This window comes from Zonotrichia albicollis, unplaced genomic scaffold (genome assembly GCF_047830755.1).
Source record: "Zonotrichia albicollis isolate bZonAlb1 unplaced genomic scaffold, bZonAlb1.hap1 Scaffold_170, whole genome shotgun sequence".
Taxonomy (NCBI): domain Eukaryota; kingdom Metazoa; phylum Chordata; class Aves; order Passeriformes; family Passerellidae; genus Zonotrichia; species Zonotrichia albicollis.
The window spans coordinates 20,367-37,694 of NW_027428371.1; the positions used below are offsets into that span (position 1 = coordinate 20,367).

Consider the following 17,328-nt stretch of genomic DNA (forward strand, 5'->3'; position numbering starts at 1 on the left):
TGGGGGTCTCGGGGAATTTTGGGGGGTCTCAGAGTGAATTTGGGGGAATTTTGGGGGTCTCAGAGGGGATTTGGGGGGATTTTGGGGGTCTCAGAGGGGATTTGGGGAGAGGTCGCGGGCTCAGTGTAAATTCAGGGGAGACTCAAAAGGAATTTTGGGGCTCCCTGTGGGCGTGGCCTGCGTTTTGTGGGCGTGGCCTCAGCCCATGAGTGACACGTGCAAAAGGGGGCGTGGCCAAATAGATGCCTGGGGCATTATTGGGCGGGCGTGGTCTGTGTGGGGGCGTGACCATGCCCAGGTGAGGGGGGCGTGGTAGTGAGCAAACCACGCCCACAAATAGATATGTGCCGTGAGTGGGCGTGGTCAAAAAAGTGGGCGTGACCTATGAAAAGGGCGGTTTATTGAGGCACGTCAAAGGGGGGGGCGTGGTCTTGAATGGGCGTGTCCAAATATGGGCGTAGCTTGGCTTTTCACGAAGCCCCCTTGGCGTGGTCACTAAGGGGCGTGGCTTATACCAATGGGGCGTGTGCAAAAGGGGGCGTGTCCCGCTTTGGTATTTCGTGGAGGGGGCGTGTCCCGCAGGGGGTGTGTGAGTGAGGGGCGTGTCCCTCGGGGGCGTGGCCTGTGTGAGTGGGCGTGTCCTGCGGAGGGGGCGTGTCCGAGTTGGGGGCTCGGCGCGGTGGGTGCGGAGGGCGCGGCAGCGGCGCCATGGACGGGCGGCCCGGGCCGAGGTACGGGGGGGGCGCGGCGCTTTTGGGGAGGGGTCGCGGGGCCCAGACCCCTCCCCCTGAGGGGCCAAAGGGCACGGGGGGTCCCGAGAACGCGACCCCCGGGGGGGCGGGGCCCGGGAATGAGACCCCTGGGGGGGGCGGGGTCGGTACCGGGGCGGGGGTCCCGCGGTTGGGACCCCCGGGGGGGGCGGGATCGGTTTGGGGAGGGGTCCCGGGGCTGGAATTGCTGGGGAGGGGTCTCGGAGCGATCACCGGGGGGGTGGGGTCCGGTTTGGGACCCCCGGAATGGGGCGGGATCGGTTTGGGGAGGGGTCCCGCGGCTGGAATTGCTGGGGAGGGGTCCCGGAACGATCACCGGGGGGGCGGGGTCCGGTAAATTTGGGGGTCCCGGGACCCCCGGAAAGGGCGGGATCCGTTTGGGGGGTGGTCCCAGAATGGGACCCTCGATGGGGGCGGGGTCCGGTAAATTTGGGGGTCCCGGGACCCCCGGAAAGGTCGGGATCCGTTTGGGGGGTGGTCCCAGAATGGGACCCTCGGGGGGAACGGGGTCCGGTAAATTTGGGGGGGTCCCGAGCAGGAATTGGGGGGAGGGGGAGGCGGGATCCGCCCCCCTTTGGATGTGCTGGGATCGGTTTGGGGGTCCCGGGATCGCTTTGGGGGTCCCGGGGGGGGTCGGGACCCTCCCCTAAATCGGGGGCTGCTCCTGGGGAGGGGCACAGGAGGAATTTGGGACTTTTTGGGAGGGTCCCAATTGGGGCGGGACCCCCGAATTTGGGGACTTTTTGGGGACTTTGGGGGGGGGGTCTGTCCCACGTGGCACCGGGGGGACACAGGGACCCCCCAAAAGGGTCGGGGGGGGGGTCCCGAGGGTGGGACAGGGGGGGACAGGAGTGGCCTCGAGTGGGACACGTGGGGGACACGTGGGGGACACGGGCACGGCTTCGTACTGGGCCCAGTTTGCTTTGTGTACTGGTCCCAGTTAGTGCTTTGTGCTGGTCCCAGTTTGTGCCTTTTACTGGTGCCGGTTAGTGCCCAGTACTGGTCCCAGTTAGTGCCTGGTACTGGTCCCAGTTTGTGCCTGGTACTGGTCCCAGTTTGTGCCATGTACTTATCCCAGTTTGCACCCTGTACTGGTCCCAGTTTGTGCCTTTTACTGGTGCCGGTTAGTGCCCAGTACTGGTCCCAGTTTGCACCTGGTACTGGTCCCAGTTAGTGCCTGGTACTGGTCCCAGTTAGTGCCTTTTACTGGTCCCAGTTTGTACCATGTACTGGTCCCAGTTAGTGCCTGGTACTGGTCCCAGTTAGTGCTTCGTGCTGGTCCCAGTTTGTGCCTTTTACTGGTGCCGGTTAGTGCCCAGTACTGGTCCCAGTTAGTGACGGGTACTGGTCCCAGTTAGTGCCTTTTACTGGTCCCAGTCAGTGCCTTTTACTGGTGCCGGTTAGTGCCCAGTACTGGTCCCAGTTAGTGACGGGTACTGGTCCCAGTTAGTGCCTTTTACTGGTCCCAGTCAGTGCCTTTTACTGGTCCCAGTTTGTACCATGTACTGGTCCCGGTTAGTGCCTTTTACTGGTTCCCAGTTAGTGCCTGGTATTGGTCCCAGTTGGTGACCAGTACTGGTCCCAGTTTGTACAGCGTACTGGTCCCAGTTTGTACAGCGTACTGGTCCTGGTTTGCACCCTGTACCGGTCCCAGTTCGTGCCTTGTACTGGTCCCAGTTAGGACACTGTACTGGTGCCAGTTTGCACGTTTTACTGGTCCCAGTTTGCATCCTGTACTGGTCCCAGTTCGTGCCTTGTACTGGTCACAGTTTGCACCCTGTACTGGTCCCCGTTTGTGCCTGTTACTGGTCCCAGTTTGTGCCTTTTACTGGTCCCAGTTAGTGACTGGTACTGGTCCCAGTTTGCATTGCGTACTGGTCCCAGTTTGCACCTTGTACTCGTCCCAGTAAGTCCCTTATACTGGTACCAGTTGGTGACTGGTCCTGATCCCGGTTAGCGACCGGTACTGGTCCCAGTTTGCATTGTGTACTGGTCCCAGTTAGGACACTGTACTGATCCCAGTTTGCACGTTTTACTGGTCCCAGTTAGTGACTGGTACTGGTCCCAGTTTGCTTTATGTACTGGTCCCAGTTAGTGCCTGGTACTGGTTCCAGTTTGCTTTATGTACTGGTCCCAGTTAGGACACTGTACTGGTGCCAGTTTGCATTGTGTACGGGTCCCAGTTAGTGCCCAGTACCGGTCCCAGTTAGTGCCTTGTACTGGTCCCAGTTAGTGTCCTGTACTGGTCCCAGTTTGCCCTCTGTACTGGTCCCAGTTAGTTCCCGGTACTGGTCCCAGTTAGTTCCCTGTACTGGTCCCAGTTTGCCCCCTGTACTGGTCCCAGTTAGTTCCCGGTACTGGTCCCAGTTTGCCCCCTGTACTGGTCCCAGTCCGATTCCGCTGCCGATCCCAGTCCCAATCCTCCCCTTCCCGCCCCCTCATTTGCATAAATCACCCTTCATTTGCATGGCCACGCCCCCCTCGGGGCCCCTGGCGCTCCCCCGGCCGCGGCCCCTCCGGGCCCGGAGCCAGGAACAGGAACGGGAACGGGAACAGGCACCGGGAACAGCCCGTCCTGGGATCGGCACGTGCGCGGCCCCACGGCACGGAAAAACCAGAAATCACGGGAAAACGGCGAAAAAATGGGGAAAAAACGCGAAAAAACCGTGAAAAAATGGGAAAAAAACCACGAAAAAATGGGAAAAAACCACGAAAAAATGGGAAAAAACCGTGAAAAAATGGGGATTTGGGGTGGGGGGAACGGGGATGGCCCAGCCCGGGATCGGCACGGAAAAAACTCGGGAAAATGGGAAATCCTGGGAAAATGGGGGAAAACCGCGAAAAAATGGGGAAAAAACACGAAAAAATGGGAAAGAAATGAAAAATAATGGGGAAAAAAGGGGGGAAAATGGGGGTTTGGGGTGGGGGGAATGGGGACAGCCCGTCCTGGGATCGACATGGAAAAAACATTGGAATTCATGGAAAAATGGGAAATCCTGGAAAAAAAGGGGAAAACATCTAAAAAATGGGGAAAAAACGCGAAAAAACCGTGAAAAAATGGGAAAAAACCACGAAAAAATGGGAAAAAAACGTGAAAAAATGGGGGTTTGGGGTGAGGGGAACGGGGACGGCCCGGCCCGGGATCGGCACGGAAAAAACTCGGGAAAATGGGAAATCCTGGGAAAATGGGGGAAAACAGCGAAAAAATGGAGAAAAAAGACGAAAAAATGGGGAAAAAATGAAAAATAATGGGGGAAAAATGGGGGAAAAATGGGGATTTGGGGTGGGGGGAATGGGAAAAGCCCGTCCTGGGATCGGCGTGGAAAAAAACATGGGAATTCATGGAAAAATGGGAAATCCTGGAAAAAAAGGGGAAAACATCTAAAAAATGGGGAAAAAACGCAAAAAAACCATGAAAAAATGGGAAAAAAACGTGAAAAAATGGGAAAAAAACGTGAAAAATGGGGGTTTGGGGTGGGGGGAATGGGGACAGCCCGTCCTGGGATCGACATGGAAAAAACATTGGAATTCATGGGAAAATGGGAAATCCTGGCAAAATGGGTAGAATTGGGAAAAAATGGGGGGAAAGTGAGGAAAAACTATGAAAAAATTGGGGGGAAAAAGTGAGAAAATGGGGGGAAATGGGAAAAAAGGGGGAAGAATGGGGCAAATGGGAATATGGGATGGTGGGAACACACAGGAAATCATGGAAAACCATGGGAAAATGGGAAATCCTGGGGAAATGGGGAAAACCAGTGAAAAAATGGGTAAAAAATTGGGGGGAAATGGGGGGAAACCATGAAAAATGGGGGGAAATGGGGGAAAATTGGGAATCATGGGATGGTGGAACACACAGGAAATCATGGAAAAACATGGGGAAATGGGAAATTGGGAAATGGTCGGAAAAAAGGGGGGAAATGGCAAAAATGGGGAAAAACTATGAAAAAATTGGGAAAAATAGGGGGAAATGGGGAAAATGGGGAAAAATGGGGGGAAAATGGGAATATGGGATGGTGGGAACACAAGAAAATGGGAACAGATGGGAATTCATGGGAAAATGGGAAATCCTGGAAAAGTGGGGGAGAAATGGCAAATAAATGGGGAAAACCATGAAAAAATGGGGGAAAAAATGGGGTGAAATGAGGGAAAAGGGGAAAAATGGGGGGAAAGTTGGGATTTGGGTTGGGGGAACACAAGAGAAGGGGAAACACATGGAAAAATGGGAAATTTTTGGGGGGAAAGGGTGAAAAAATGGGTAAAAAATGGGGGAAAATGGTAAAAGATGGGGGAAAACCACGAAAAACGGAGGGAAAGGGAGGAAATGGGGAAAAATGGGGGGAAATTGGGAAAAATGGGGATATGGGATGGTGGGAACACACAGGGTATCATGGAAAACCATGGGAAGTCCTGGGAAAATGGTGAAAAATGGGGGAAAAACATGAAAAATTGGGGAAAATTGGGGGAAAATTGGGGAAATTGGGATATGGGATGGTGGAAACACGGACAGGAATGGGAACAGATGGGAAATCATGGAAAAATGGGAAAAATGTGGAAAAAATGGGAAAAAGTGGGGGAAATGGGGGGAAATGGGGAAAAATGGGAGAAAATTGGGATATGGAATGGTGGAAATTGAACGGGAATGGGAACAGATGGGAAATCATGGAAAACCAGGGGAAAATGGGAAAAAATGGGGGAAAATGGGGGAAAAATGGGGGAAATGGGGGAAAATATGAACAAAGAGGAAAAAGAGAGAAAAATGGGGGAAAATTGGGAAAATCGGGATATGGGATGGTGGAAACACGAACAGGAATGGGAACAGATGGGGAATCACGGGAAAATGAGATTTCCTGGAAAAATGGGGGGAAACAGGGGTAAAATGGGAGAAAATGGGGGGAAAATTGGGAAAAATTGGGGCAAAATTGAGGAAATTGGAAAAATGGGGAAAACCAGGGGGGAAAAATGGGAAAAAATTGGGGGAAATTGGGATATGGGATGGTAGGAACACATAGGAACATGGGATTTTGGGTATACGAGGTGTTTTGGGGTTCAGTTTCGCGATTTTTGGGGGATAAATTGGGGTTTTTAGGGTCTGAATTTTGGGGTCCCCCCCAGGCCGACCCCCGAGCACTCCCGGGATGGGTTGGGGATATTTTGGGGTTCTCCATTGGGGTTTTCAGTGTACATGGTGGTTTTGGGGGTTCAGTTTGGGGATTTTGGGGATTTTTGGGGGATAAATTGGAGTTTTTGGGGTTCATTTTTTGGGGTTCGCCCCCAGGCCGACCCCCGAGGGCCGCCGGGAGCGCTCCTGGGACAGGGTGGGGATCACTGGGGGATGATTTGGGGAATTTTTGGTAATTTTTGGTATTTAAAGGGTGGGGTTTTGGGGTTCTTTTGGGGGATTTTTTTGATTTTTAGGGTATATTGGGGGATTTTTGGGGTCTCATTTTTGGGGTCCCCCCCCAGGCCGACCCCCGAGGGGCTCTGGGAGCGCTCCCGGGATGGGGTGGGGATCACTGGGGGATGATTTGGTTATAAAGGGAGGGATTGGGTGTTCAATTCGGGAATTTTTGGGATTTTTGGGCCATATGGGGGAATTTTGGGGGTCTCATTTTTGGGGTCCCCCCCAGGCCGACCCCCGAGGAGCTCCGGGAGCGCTCCCGGGATGGGGTGGGGATCACTGGGGGATGATTTGGGGAATTTTTGGTAATTTTTGGTAATTTTTGGTAATTTTTGGTAATTTTTGGTATTTAAAGGGTGGGGTTTTGGGGTTCTTTTGGGGGATTTTTTTGATTTTTAGGGTATATAGGGGGATTTTGGGGGTCTCATTTTTGGGGTCCCCCCCCAGGCCGACCCCCGAGGTGCTCTGGGAGCGCTCCCCGGATGGGATGGGGATCACTGGGGGATGATTTGGGGAATTTTTGGTAATTTTTGGTATTTAAAGAGTGGGGTTTTGGGGTTCTTTTGGGGGATTTTTTTGATTTTTAGGGTATATAGGGGGATTTTGGGGTTCATTTTTTGGGGTCCCCCCCCAGGCCGACCCACGAGGGGCTCTGGGAGCGCTCCCGGGACGGGATGGGGATCACTGGGGGATGATTTGGTTATAAAGGGAGGGATTGGGTGTTCAATTCGGGAATTTTTGGGATTTTTGGGCCATATGGGGGAATTTTGGGGGTCTCATTTTTGGGGTCCCCCCCAGGCCGACCCCCGAGGAGCTCCGGGAGCGCTCCCGGGATGGGGTGGGGATCACTGGGGGATGATTTGGGGAATTTTTGGTAATTTTTGGTAATTTTTGGTAATTTTTGGTAATTTTTGGTATTTAAAGGGTGGGGTTTTGGGGTTCTTTTGGGGGATTTTTTTGATTTTTAGGGTATATAGGGGGATTTTGGGGGTCTCATTTTTGGGGTCCCCCCCCAGGCCGACCCCCGAGGTGCTCTGGGAGCGCTCCCCGGATGGGATGGGGATCACTGGGGGATGATTTGGGGAATTTTTGGTATTTAAAGGGTCGGGTTTTGGGGGTTCTGTTTTGGGAATTTTGGGATTTTTGCGCCATATAGGGGGGTTTTTAGGGTCTGAATTTTGGGGTCCCCCCAGGCTGACCCCCGAGGGCCGCCGGGAGCGCTCCCGGGACAGGGTGGGGATCACTGAGAGATGATTTGGTTATAAAGGGAGGGATTGGGTGTTCAATTCGGGAATTTTTGGGATTTTTGGGGGATAAATTGGGGTTTTTAGGGTCTGAATTTTGGGGTCCCCCCCAGGCCGACCCCCGAGGGCCGCCGGGAGCGCTCCCGGGACGGGGTGGGGATCACTGGGAGATGATTTGGTTATAAAGGGAGGGATTGGGTGTTCAATTCGGGAATTTTGGGATTTTTGGGCAATATAGGGGGATTTTGGGGGTCTCATTTTTGGGGTCCCCCCCAGGCCGACCCCCGAGGGGCTCCGGGAGCGCTCCCGGGACGGGATGGGGATCACTGGGGGGATGATTTGGGGAATTTTTGGTATTTAAAGGGTCGGGTTTTGGGGGTTCCGTTTTGGGAATTTTGGGATTTTTGGGCCATATAGGGGGGTTTTTAGGGTCTGAATTTTGGGGTCCCCCCCAGGCCGACCCCCGAGGGCCGCCGGGAGCGCTCCCGGGACAGGGTGGGGATCACTTGGGGATGATTTGGGGAATTTTTGGTATTTAAAGGGTCGGGTTTTGGGGGTTCCGTTTTGGGAATTTCGGGATTTTTGGGCCATATGGGGGAATTTTGGGGGTCTCATTTTCGGGGTCCCCCCCAGGCCGACCCCCGAGGGCCGCCGGGAGCGCTCCCGGGACGCCGCCCGGTGCCGGCGCAGCCGCGAGGCCGAGGTGTTCGGGCAGCTGGCGCTGGCGCTGCCCTTCGCCCGCGGCGTCAGCGCCCACCTGGACAAGGCGTCCATCATGAGACTGACCATCAGCTACCTGCGCGTGCAGCGTCTGCTGGCCGCCGGTCAGGGACCCCCCGAAACACCCCGAACCCCAAAACCCCCCAAAATCCCCCCAAAACCCCGCTGGGAGCGCCCCCAAACCCACCTGGACACAGCGTCCATCATGAGACTGACCATCAGCTACCTGCGCGTGCAGCGCCTGCTGGCCGCCGGTCAGCGACACCCCGAAACCCATCTGTACCCCAAAACCCACCGGGAAACACCCACAAATTCATCGGGACCCCAAAACCCCCGGGAATCCCCCAAAACCCGCTGGGAGCACCCCCAAATCCATCGGGAACCTCCCCAGATCCACTGGGATTCCACCCCAAAATGCACCCCCAAATCCTCATCAGGAGCACCCTCAAATCCTCGTTGGGAACCCCAAAAACCCTCTGGGAACCCCAAATTCATAGAGACCCCAAAACCCCCCAAAATCCCCCCAAAACCCGCTGAGAGCATCCCCAAATCCATCGGGAACCTCCCCAGATCCACCGGGATCCCACCCCCAAATCCACCCCCAAATCCTCACCAGGAACTCCCCCAAATCCTCATCGGGAACCCCAAATCCTCATCGGAAACCCCAAAATCCCTCGGGAACACCCCCAAAACCCACCGGGAACCCCCCCAAATCCTCATTGGGAACCCCAAATTCATCGGGACCCCAAAATCCCTCGGGAACACCCCCAAAACCCCTCGGGAACCCCCCCAAATTCCCACCAGGAATCCACAAATCCTCATCGGGAACCTCCCCAGTTCCACCAGGATCCCACCCCCAAATCCTCACCATAAGCACCCCCAAATCCCCATCAGGACCCCCCAAATCCTCATCGGGAACCCCAAATTCATCGGGATCCCAAAATCCCTCGGGAACACCCCCAAAACCCACCGGGAACTCCCCCAAATTCTCACCAGGAATCCACAAATCCTCATTGGAACCTCTCCAGATCCACCAGGATCCCACCCCCAAAATGCACCCCAAATCCTCGTTGGGAACCCCAAAAACCCTCTGGGAACCCTAAATTCATCGAGACCCCAAAACCCCCCAAAATCCCCCCAAAACCCGCTGGGAGCGCCCCCAAATCCATCAGGAACCTCCCCAGTTCCACCAGGATCCCACCCCCAAATTCACCCCCCAAATCCTCATCAGGAGCACCCTCAAATCCTCGTTGGGAACCCCAAAAACCCTCTGGGAACCCCAAATTCATCTGGACCCCAAAACCCCCGGGAATCCCCCCAAAACCGTACTGGGAGCATCCCCAAATCCATCGGGAACCTCCCCAGATCCACCGGGATCCCACCCCCAAATTCACCTCTAAATCCTCACCAGGAACTCCCCCAAATCCTCATCGGGAACCCCAAATTCATCGGGATCCCAAAACCCTCGGGAACACCCCCAAAACCCACCGGGAACCCCCCCAAATTCTTATCGGGAACCCCAAATTCATCGGGACCCCAAAATCCCTCGGGAACACCCCCAAAACCCACCGGGAACCCCCAAATCCTCATCGGGAACCCCAAATTCATCGGGATCCCAAAATCCCTCGGGAACCCCCCAAATTCTCACCAGGAATCCACAAATCCTCATTGGGAACCTCCCCAGATCCACTGGGATCCCACCCCCAAAATGCACCCCCAAATCCTCGTTGGGAACCCCAAAACCCCTCTGGGAACCCCAAATTCATCGAGACCCCAAAACCCCCCAAATCCCCGCTGGGAGCGCCCCCAAACCCACCTGGACAAGGCGTCCATCACGCGGCTGACCATCAGCTACCTGCGCGTGCAGCGCCTGCTGGCCGCCGGTCAGGGACCCCCCGAAACCCATCTGTACCCCAAAACCCACCGGGAAACACCCACAAATTCATCGGGACCCCAAAACCCCCCAAAATCCCCCCAAATCCCCGCTGGGAGTGCCCCCAAACCCACCTGGACACAGCGTCCATCATGCGGCTGACCATCGGCTACCTGCGCGTGCAGCGCCTGCTGGCCGCCGGTCAGCGACACCCCGAAACCCATCTGTACCCCAAAACCCACCGGGAAACACCCACAAATTCATCGGGACCCCAAAACCCCCCCAAATCCGCTGGGAGCATCCCCAAATCCATCGGGAACCTCCCCAGATCCACCGGGATCCCACCCCCAAATCCACCTCTAAATCCTCATCAGGAACGCCCCCAAATCCTCGTTGGGAACCCCAAAAACCCTCTGGGAACCCCAAATTCATCGAGACCCCAAAATCCCCCCAAATCCCCACTGGGAGCGCCCCCAAACCCACCTGGACAAGGTGTCCATCATGCGGCTGACCATCAGCTACCTGCGCGTGCAGCGCCTGCTGGCCGCCGGTCAGCGACACCCCGAAACACCCCGAACCCCAAAACCCCCCAAAATCCCCCCAAAACCCCGCTGGGAGCATCCCCAAATCCATCAGGAACCTCCCCAGATCCACCGGGATCCCACCTCCAAAATGCACCCCCATATCCCCATCGGGACCCCCCAAATCCTCATCGGGAACCCCAAATTCATCTGGACCCCAAAATCCCTCGGGAATCCCCCCAAAATCCCCTGGGAGCATCCCCAAATCCATCAGGAACTTCCCCAGATCCACCGGGATTCCACCCCCAAAATGCATCCCCAAATCCTCATCAGGAGCACCCCCAAATCCTCATCGGGAACCCCAGATTCATCGGGGACCCCAAAATCCCTCGGGAACACCCCCAAAACCCACCGGGAACCCCCCAAATCCTCATCAGGAACCCAAAATCCCTTGGGAACACCCCCAAAACCCACCGGGAACCCTCCCAAATTCTCACCAGGAATCCACAAATCCTCATCGGGAACCTCCCCAGTTCCACCAGGATCCCACCCCCAAATCCTCATCAGGAGCACCCCCAAATCCCCATCGGGACCCCCCAAATCCTCATCGGGAACCCCAAATTCATCGGGATCCCAAAATCCCTCGGGAACACCCCCAAAACCACCGGGAACCCCCCCAAATTCTCACCAGGAATCCACAAATCCTCATCGGGAACCTCCCCAGATCCACCGGGATCCCACCCCCAAATTCACCCCCCAAATCCTCATCAGGAGCACCCCCAAATCCTCATTGGGAACCCCAAAAACCCTCTGGGAACCCCAAATTCATCGAGACCCCAAAACCCCCCAAAATCCCCCCAAAACCCGCTGGGAGCATCCCCAAATCCATCGGGAACCTCCCCAGACCCACGGGGATCCCACCCCCAAATCCTCATCGGGACACCCCAAAAACTCTCCGGGACCCCCAAATCCATCTGAGCCCCCAAATCCACCCTCAAGTTCCCCCAAGACCCCCGACTCTTTTGGGGACCCCCCGACCCTTTTGGGGTCTCCCCGATCCCCCCACGATTTCGAGAACCCCCTGACGCCCCCAGACCCCTCCTGAGACGCCCCCAGACCCTTTGAATCCCCCCCAAAACCTTGCCAAAGTACCTGAATGGTCCCAACCATGGGGAGGGCTGGGTTTAACCCTTTACCCCCAAGACCCCCGACCCTTTTGGGGACCCCCCGACCCCCCCATGATTTCGGGGACCGCCTGACGCCCCCAGACCCTTCCTCAAACCCCCCCCAAACCCCTCCCCAAAACCCCCCAAATACCTGAACGGTCCCAACCATTGGCAGGGTCGGGTTAACCCTTAACCCCCCAAGACCCCCGACCCTTTTGGGGTCACCCCGACCCCCCCATGATTTCGGGGTCCCCCTGACGCCCCCAGACCCCTCCTGAGACGCCCCCAGACCCCTCCTGAGACCCCCCCAGACCCTTCGAATCCCCCCCAAAACCTTGCCCAAGTACCTGAATGGTCCCAACCATGGGGAGGGGTGGGTTTAACCCTTATCCCCCCAAGACCCCCGACCCTTTTGGGGTCCCCCCGACCCCCCCACGATTTCGGGGACCCCCTGATGCCCCCAGACCCCTCCCCAAGACTCCCAGACCCCTCCCCAAACCTCTCCCCAAATACCTGAACGGTCCCAACCATTGGCAGGGTCAGGTTAACCCTTAACCCCCCAAAACCCCCGACCCTTTTGGAGTCCCCCCGACCCCCCCATGATTTCGGGGACCGCCTGACGCCCCCAGACCCCTCCTGAGACCCCCCCAGACCCTTTGAATCCCCCCCAAAACCTTGCCAAAGTACCTGAATGGTCCCAACCATGGGCAGGGTTGGGTTTAACCCTTTACCCCCCAAGACCCCCGACCCTTTTGGGGACCCCCCGACCCCCCCATGATTTCGGGGACCGCCTGACGCCCCCAGACCCTTCCTCAAACCCCCCCCAAACCCCCCAAATACCTGAATGCTCTGAACCAGGGGGAGGGTCGGGTTAACCCTTAACCCCCCAAGACCCCCGACGCTTTTGGGGTCCCCCCGACCCCCCCATGATTTCGGGGTCCCCCCCAGGCGCGTGGGCGGCGGCGGCCGAGGCCGTGGACGGCTGCTACCTGCAGGCGCTGAGCGGCTTCGTGATGGTGCTGAGCGAGGGCGGGGACATGATTTACCTGTCCGAGAACGTCAGCCGCCTGCTGGGGCTCAGCCAGGTACGGGGGGGCCCCCAAATTCACCGGGGGGTCCCCAAAAATCCGGCAGAGGGGTCCCCAAAATCCCGCGGGGGAGCGTGAAAAAAATCCCTTTGGATCGACCCCAAAATCTCTCAAAATGGGGCCAAAAATCTGCAGAGAAGAACCCCAAAAATCGGCCGGGAGGGGGCTCCAAAATTGGCTCGGGGGGGGTCCCAAAAATTTGTCGGAGGGGTCCCCAAAATCCCGCGGGGGAGCGTGGAAAAAAATCGCTTTGGGGGGGGGCACAAAATGTCTCAAAATGGGGCCAAAAATCGGCCTGGGGGGGTCCAAAATTTGCCTGAGGGGGGCCCCAAAAATCTGGCGGGGGTGCCCAAAAATTTGTCAGGGGGGTCCCCAAAATCCCGCGGGGGAGCGTGAAAAAAATCGCTTTGGGAGGGGGCACAAAATGTCTCAAAATGGGGCCAAAAATCGGCCAGGAAGGGCCCAAAAATCTGTGGAAAAGAACCCCAAAAATCTGCCTGGGGGGGTCCCCAAAAATTTGTCAAGGGGGACCCCAAAATCTGGCGGGGGAGACTCGAAAAAATCCCTTTGGATCGACCCCAAAATCTCTCAAAATGGGGCCAAAAATCTGCAGAGAAGAATCCCAAAAATCGGCCGGGAGGGGGCTCCAAAATTGGCTCGGGGGGGGTCCCAAAAATTTGTCGGAGGGGCCCCAAAATCTGCCTGTGGGACCCCAAAAATTTGTCGAGGGGAGCCCCAAACTCTGGCAGGGGAGACTCAAAAAAATCCCTTTGTGGCAGCCCCAAAATCTCTCAAAATGTGGCCAAAAATCTGCGGAAAAGAGCCCCAAAAATCTGCCTGGGGGGTCCCCAAAAATCTGTCGGGGTGGTCCCCAAATTATTCTGGGGCGGGGCCCCAAAATCTGGCGGAGGAGACCCCAAAAATTTGACGGGGGGAGCTTAAAAATTTGTTGGGGAGGGATCAAAATTTTTTGGGAAGCCCCAAAAATCTTTTGGGGGGCCCCAAATTCTGCCTGGGGGGGGGTCCCCAAAATTTCTCGAGGGGGTCCCCAAATTCTGCCTGGGGGGGGGGGGGCACGATCCAAAAATCTTCTGGGGGGGTCCGCAAAATTTTTTCCGGAAGGGACCAAAAATCTGCCTGGGTGGGGGGGGGGGGGGGGGTCCAAAAATTCTTCCACGGGGGGTGCCCAGAACTCTTTAGGGAGCCCCAAAAATCTTCTGGGGGGGGGCCAAAAATTTCCTGGGAGGGTCCCCAAATTGGGGGGGGTCCCCAAAGTGAGGGGGGGTCCCCAAAATGAGGGGGGGGTCCCCAAAATCCGTGTGTGCCCCCCCCCAGCTGGAGCTGATCGGACACTCCGTGTTTGACTTCGTGCACCCCTGCGACCACGAGGAGCTGCACGATGTGCTGGGCCCGCGGCAGGGTGAGGAGACCCCTCCCCAAATTACACCGGGACCCCTCCCCAAATTAACCAAAAAACCCCACATTTACCCCAAAATCATCCCTGAGACCCTTCCCCAAATTCACCCCCAAATTCACCCCAAAAACCCTGAGATACCTCCCCAAACTGACCCCCAAAACCACCAAAAGCATCCCTGAGACCCCTCCCCAAATTACCCAAAAACCCCCAAATTCACCCCAAAAATCCCTGAGACCCCTCCCCAAATATCCCTGAGACCCCTCCTCAAATTAACCCCCAAATTCATCCCAAAAACTCCCAAATATCCTTGAGACCCCTCCCCAAATTATCCCAAAACCCCTCCTGACCACGAGGAGCTGCACGACGTGCTGGGCCCGCGGCAGGGTGAGGAGACCCCTCCCCAGATTAACCAAAAATATCCGAGACCCCTCCCCAAATTACCCCAAATTCACCCCAAAATCATCCCTAAGACCCCTCCCCAAATTCACCGCCCGGGACCCCCCAAATCCCGGCACCCCCTGACCCCTCTGACCCCCTCTGACCCTTGAGACCCCTCCCCAAATTCCCGTGACCCCCCGGGGCTGGGTGGGCGTGGCTTCCCCTGCCCATGAAGAGCCCCCAAAACCCCCCGGGACCCCCCAAATCCCGGCACTCCCGGACCCCCCTGACACCCTCCGACCCTTGGAGACCCCTCCCCAAATTCCCGGGACCCCCAAGTCCCCCGAGACCCCCCCAATACCGAGGTGGGCGTGGCTTTCCCTGCGCATTAAGAGCCCCCAGACCCCCCAAAACCCCCCAGGACCCCCCAAATCCGGGGTCCCCTAACTCCTCTGACCCCCCCCCGACCCCCAGGACCCCTCCCCAAATTCCCGTGACCCCCTAGGGCTGGGTGGGCGTGGCTTCCCCTGAGCATGAGGAGCCCCCTGACCCCTCAAAACCCCCCCGAGACCCCCCAAAATCCCCCGGGACCCCCCCAAATCCCGGCACCCCCGGCCCCCCCTGACCCCCCCTGACCCCCGGGACCCCTCCCCAAATTCCGTGCCCCCCCAGGGGGTCCCCGGCGGCGGGGGGAGCGCTCGGGCCGCAGTTTCTCGCTGCGCATGAAGAGCACCCTGAGCGGCCGCGGACGCTGCCTCAACCTGAAAGCGGCGTCCTGGAAGGTGAGGGGGACACTGGGGACATTGGGGACATTTGGGACACTGGGGACATTTGGGGACATTTGGGACATTGGGGGTATTGGAGACATTTGGGGGTTTGGGGGCACTGGGGACATTTGGGAACATTGGGGACATTTGGGGACTTTGGGGATATTTGGGGGTTTGGGGGACATTGGGGGGCACTGAGGGGATTGGGGACATTTACGGGATTTGAGACATTTTGGGGGAATTGGGGACACTGGGGACATTTGGGACATTGGGGACATTGGGGACGTTGGGGACGCTGGGGGTATTGGGGACATTTGGGGACATTGGGGACATTTGGGGACATTTGGGGGTATTGGGGACATTTGGGGACATTGGGGACGCTGGGGGTATTGGGGACATTTGGGGACATTTGAGGACATTGGGGACATTTGGGGGTATTGGGGACATTTGGGGGTTTGGGGACACTGGGGACATTTGAGGACATTGGGGACATTTGGGGACATTGGGGAACATTGGGGACATTTGGGGGTTTGGGGGCACTGGGGACATTTGGGAACTTTGGGGATATTTGGGGGGAATTGGGGGATTGGGGACATTGGGGGACATTGGGGACATTGGGGGGGTTTGGGGACATTTATGGGATTTGGGGACATTGGGGACACTGGGGGTATTGGGGACATTTGGGGACATTGGGGACATTTGGGGACATTTGGGGGTATTGGGGACATTTGGGGACTTTGGGGATGTTTGGGGACTTTGGGGATATTTGGGGGGAATTGGGGGATTGGGGACGTTGGGGCGATTGGGGGACATTTATGGGATTTGGGGACATTTGGGGGTATTGGGGACATTGGGGGTATTGGGGACATTTGGGGACATTAGGGGGGAATTGGGGGATTGGGGACATTGGGGGGGTTTGGGGACATTGGGGCGATTGGGTACATTGGGAACATTTGGGGACATTTGGGGACATTTACGGGATTTGGGACATTTTGGGGAAATTGGGGACATTGGGGGACATTGGGGGTATTGGGGGGAGTTGAGGACATTGGGGACATTGGGGACATTTGGGGGTTTGGGGACATTGAGGACATTGGGGACATTTGGGGACACTGGGGACACTGAGGGGATTTGGGGACATTGGGGAAATTTGGGATAAATGCTGAGCAGTTCTTCCGGGATTTTGGGGTAAATCCCGACGGGGTTTTTGTGCATTTTGGGAATTTTTGGGTTAACCCCCGAACTCCCGGGATATCTCTGGGTTAACCCCCGAACTCCAGGATATTTTTCCGGGAATTTTTGGGTTAACCCCCGCCCTCCCGGGATATCTCTGGGTTAACCCCCAAACTCCAGGATATTTTTCCGGGATATTTCTGGGTTAACCCCCGAACTCCCGGCATATTTCTGGGCTAACCCCCAAACTCCAGGATATTTTTCCAGGGTTTTTTGGGCTAACCCCCGCACTCCCGGGATATTTTTGGGCTAATCCCCGAACTCCAGGATATTTTCCCGGGGTTTTTTGGGTTAACCCCCGCCCTCCCGGGATATTTTTGGGTTAACCCCCGCGCTCCCGAGGTATCTCTGGGTTAACCCCTGAACTCCCGGGATATTTCTGGGTTAACCCCCGAACTCCAGGATATTTTTCCGGGGTTTTTTGCGTTAACCCCCGCACTCCCGGGATATCGCTGGGTTAACCCCCGCTCTCCCGGGATATCTCTGGGTTAACCCCCGCCCTCCCGGGATATTTCTGTGTTAACCCCCCCCCTCCCGGGATATTTTTCCGGGGTTTTTTGCGTTAACCCCCGCCCTCCCGGGATATTTTTGGGTTAACCCCCGCACTCCCGGGATATTTTTGGGTTAACCCCCGCACTCCCGGGATATCTCTGGGTTAACCCCCGCCCTCCCGGGATATTTCTGGGTTAACCCCCGCCCTCCCGGGATATTTTTCCGGAATATCTCTGGGTTAACCCCCGCACTCCCGGGATA

The 17,328-nt window shown here is 56.7% G+C and overlaps 1 protein-coding gene across 2 annotated transcripts in view; it reads left to right on the forward strand.

The window, feature by feature from the left end:
• The first annotated feature begins 600 nt into the window (after positions 1 to 600).
• Positions 601 to 17,328, forward strand: part of HIF3A (hypoxia inducible factor 3 subunit alpha) — a 30,968-nt gene continuing 14,240 nt past the window's right edge. For both annotated transcript variants that reach the window (XM_074533925.1, XM_074533924.1), the window contains exons 1-5: positions 601 to 731; positions 8,046 to 8,236; positions 12,641 to 12,777; positions 14,116 to 14,200; positions 15,248 to 15,357. In XM_074533925.1, coding sequence (XP_074390026.1) covers positions 709 to 731; positions 8,046 to 8,236; positions 12,641 to 12,777; positions 14,116 to 14,200; positions 15,248 to 15,357 — 546 coding nt within the window. In that variant the 5' untranslated portion in view covers positions 601 to 708. The remainder of the gene's footprint in view (positions 732 to 8,045; positions 8,237 to 12,640; positions 12,778 to 14,115; positions 14,201 to 15,247; positions 15,358 to 17,328) is intronic.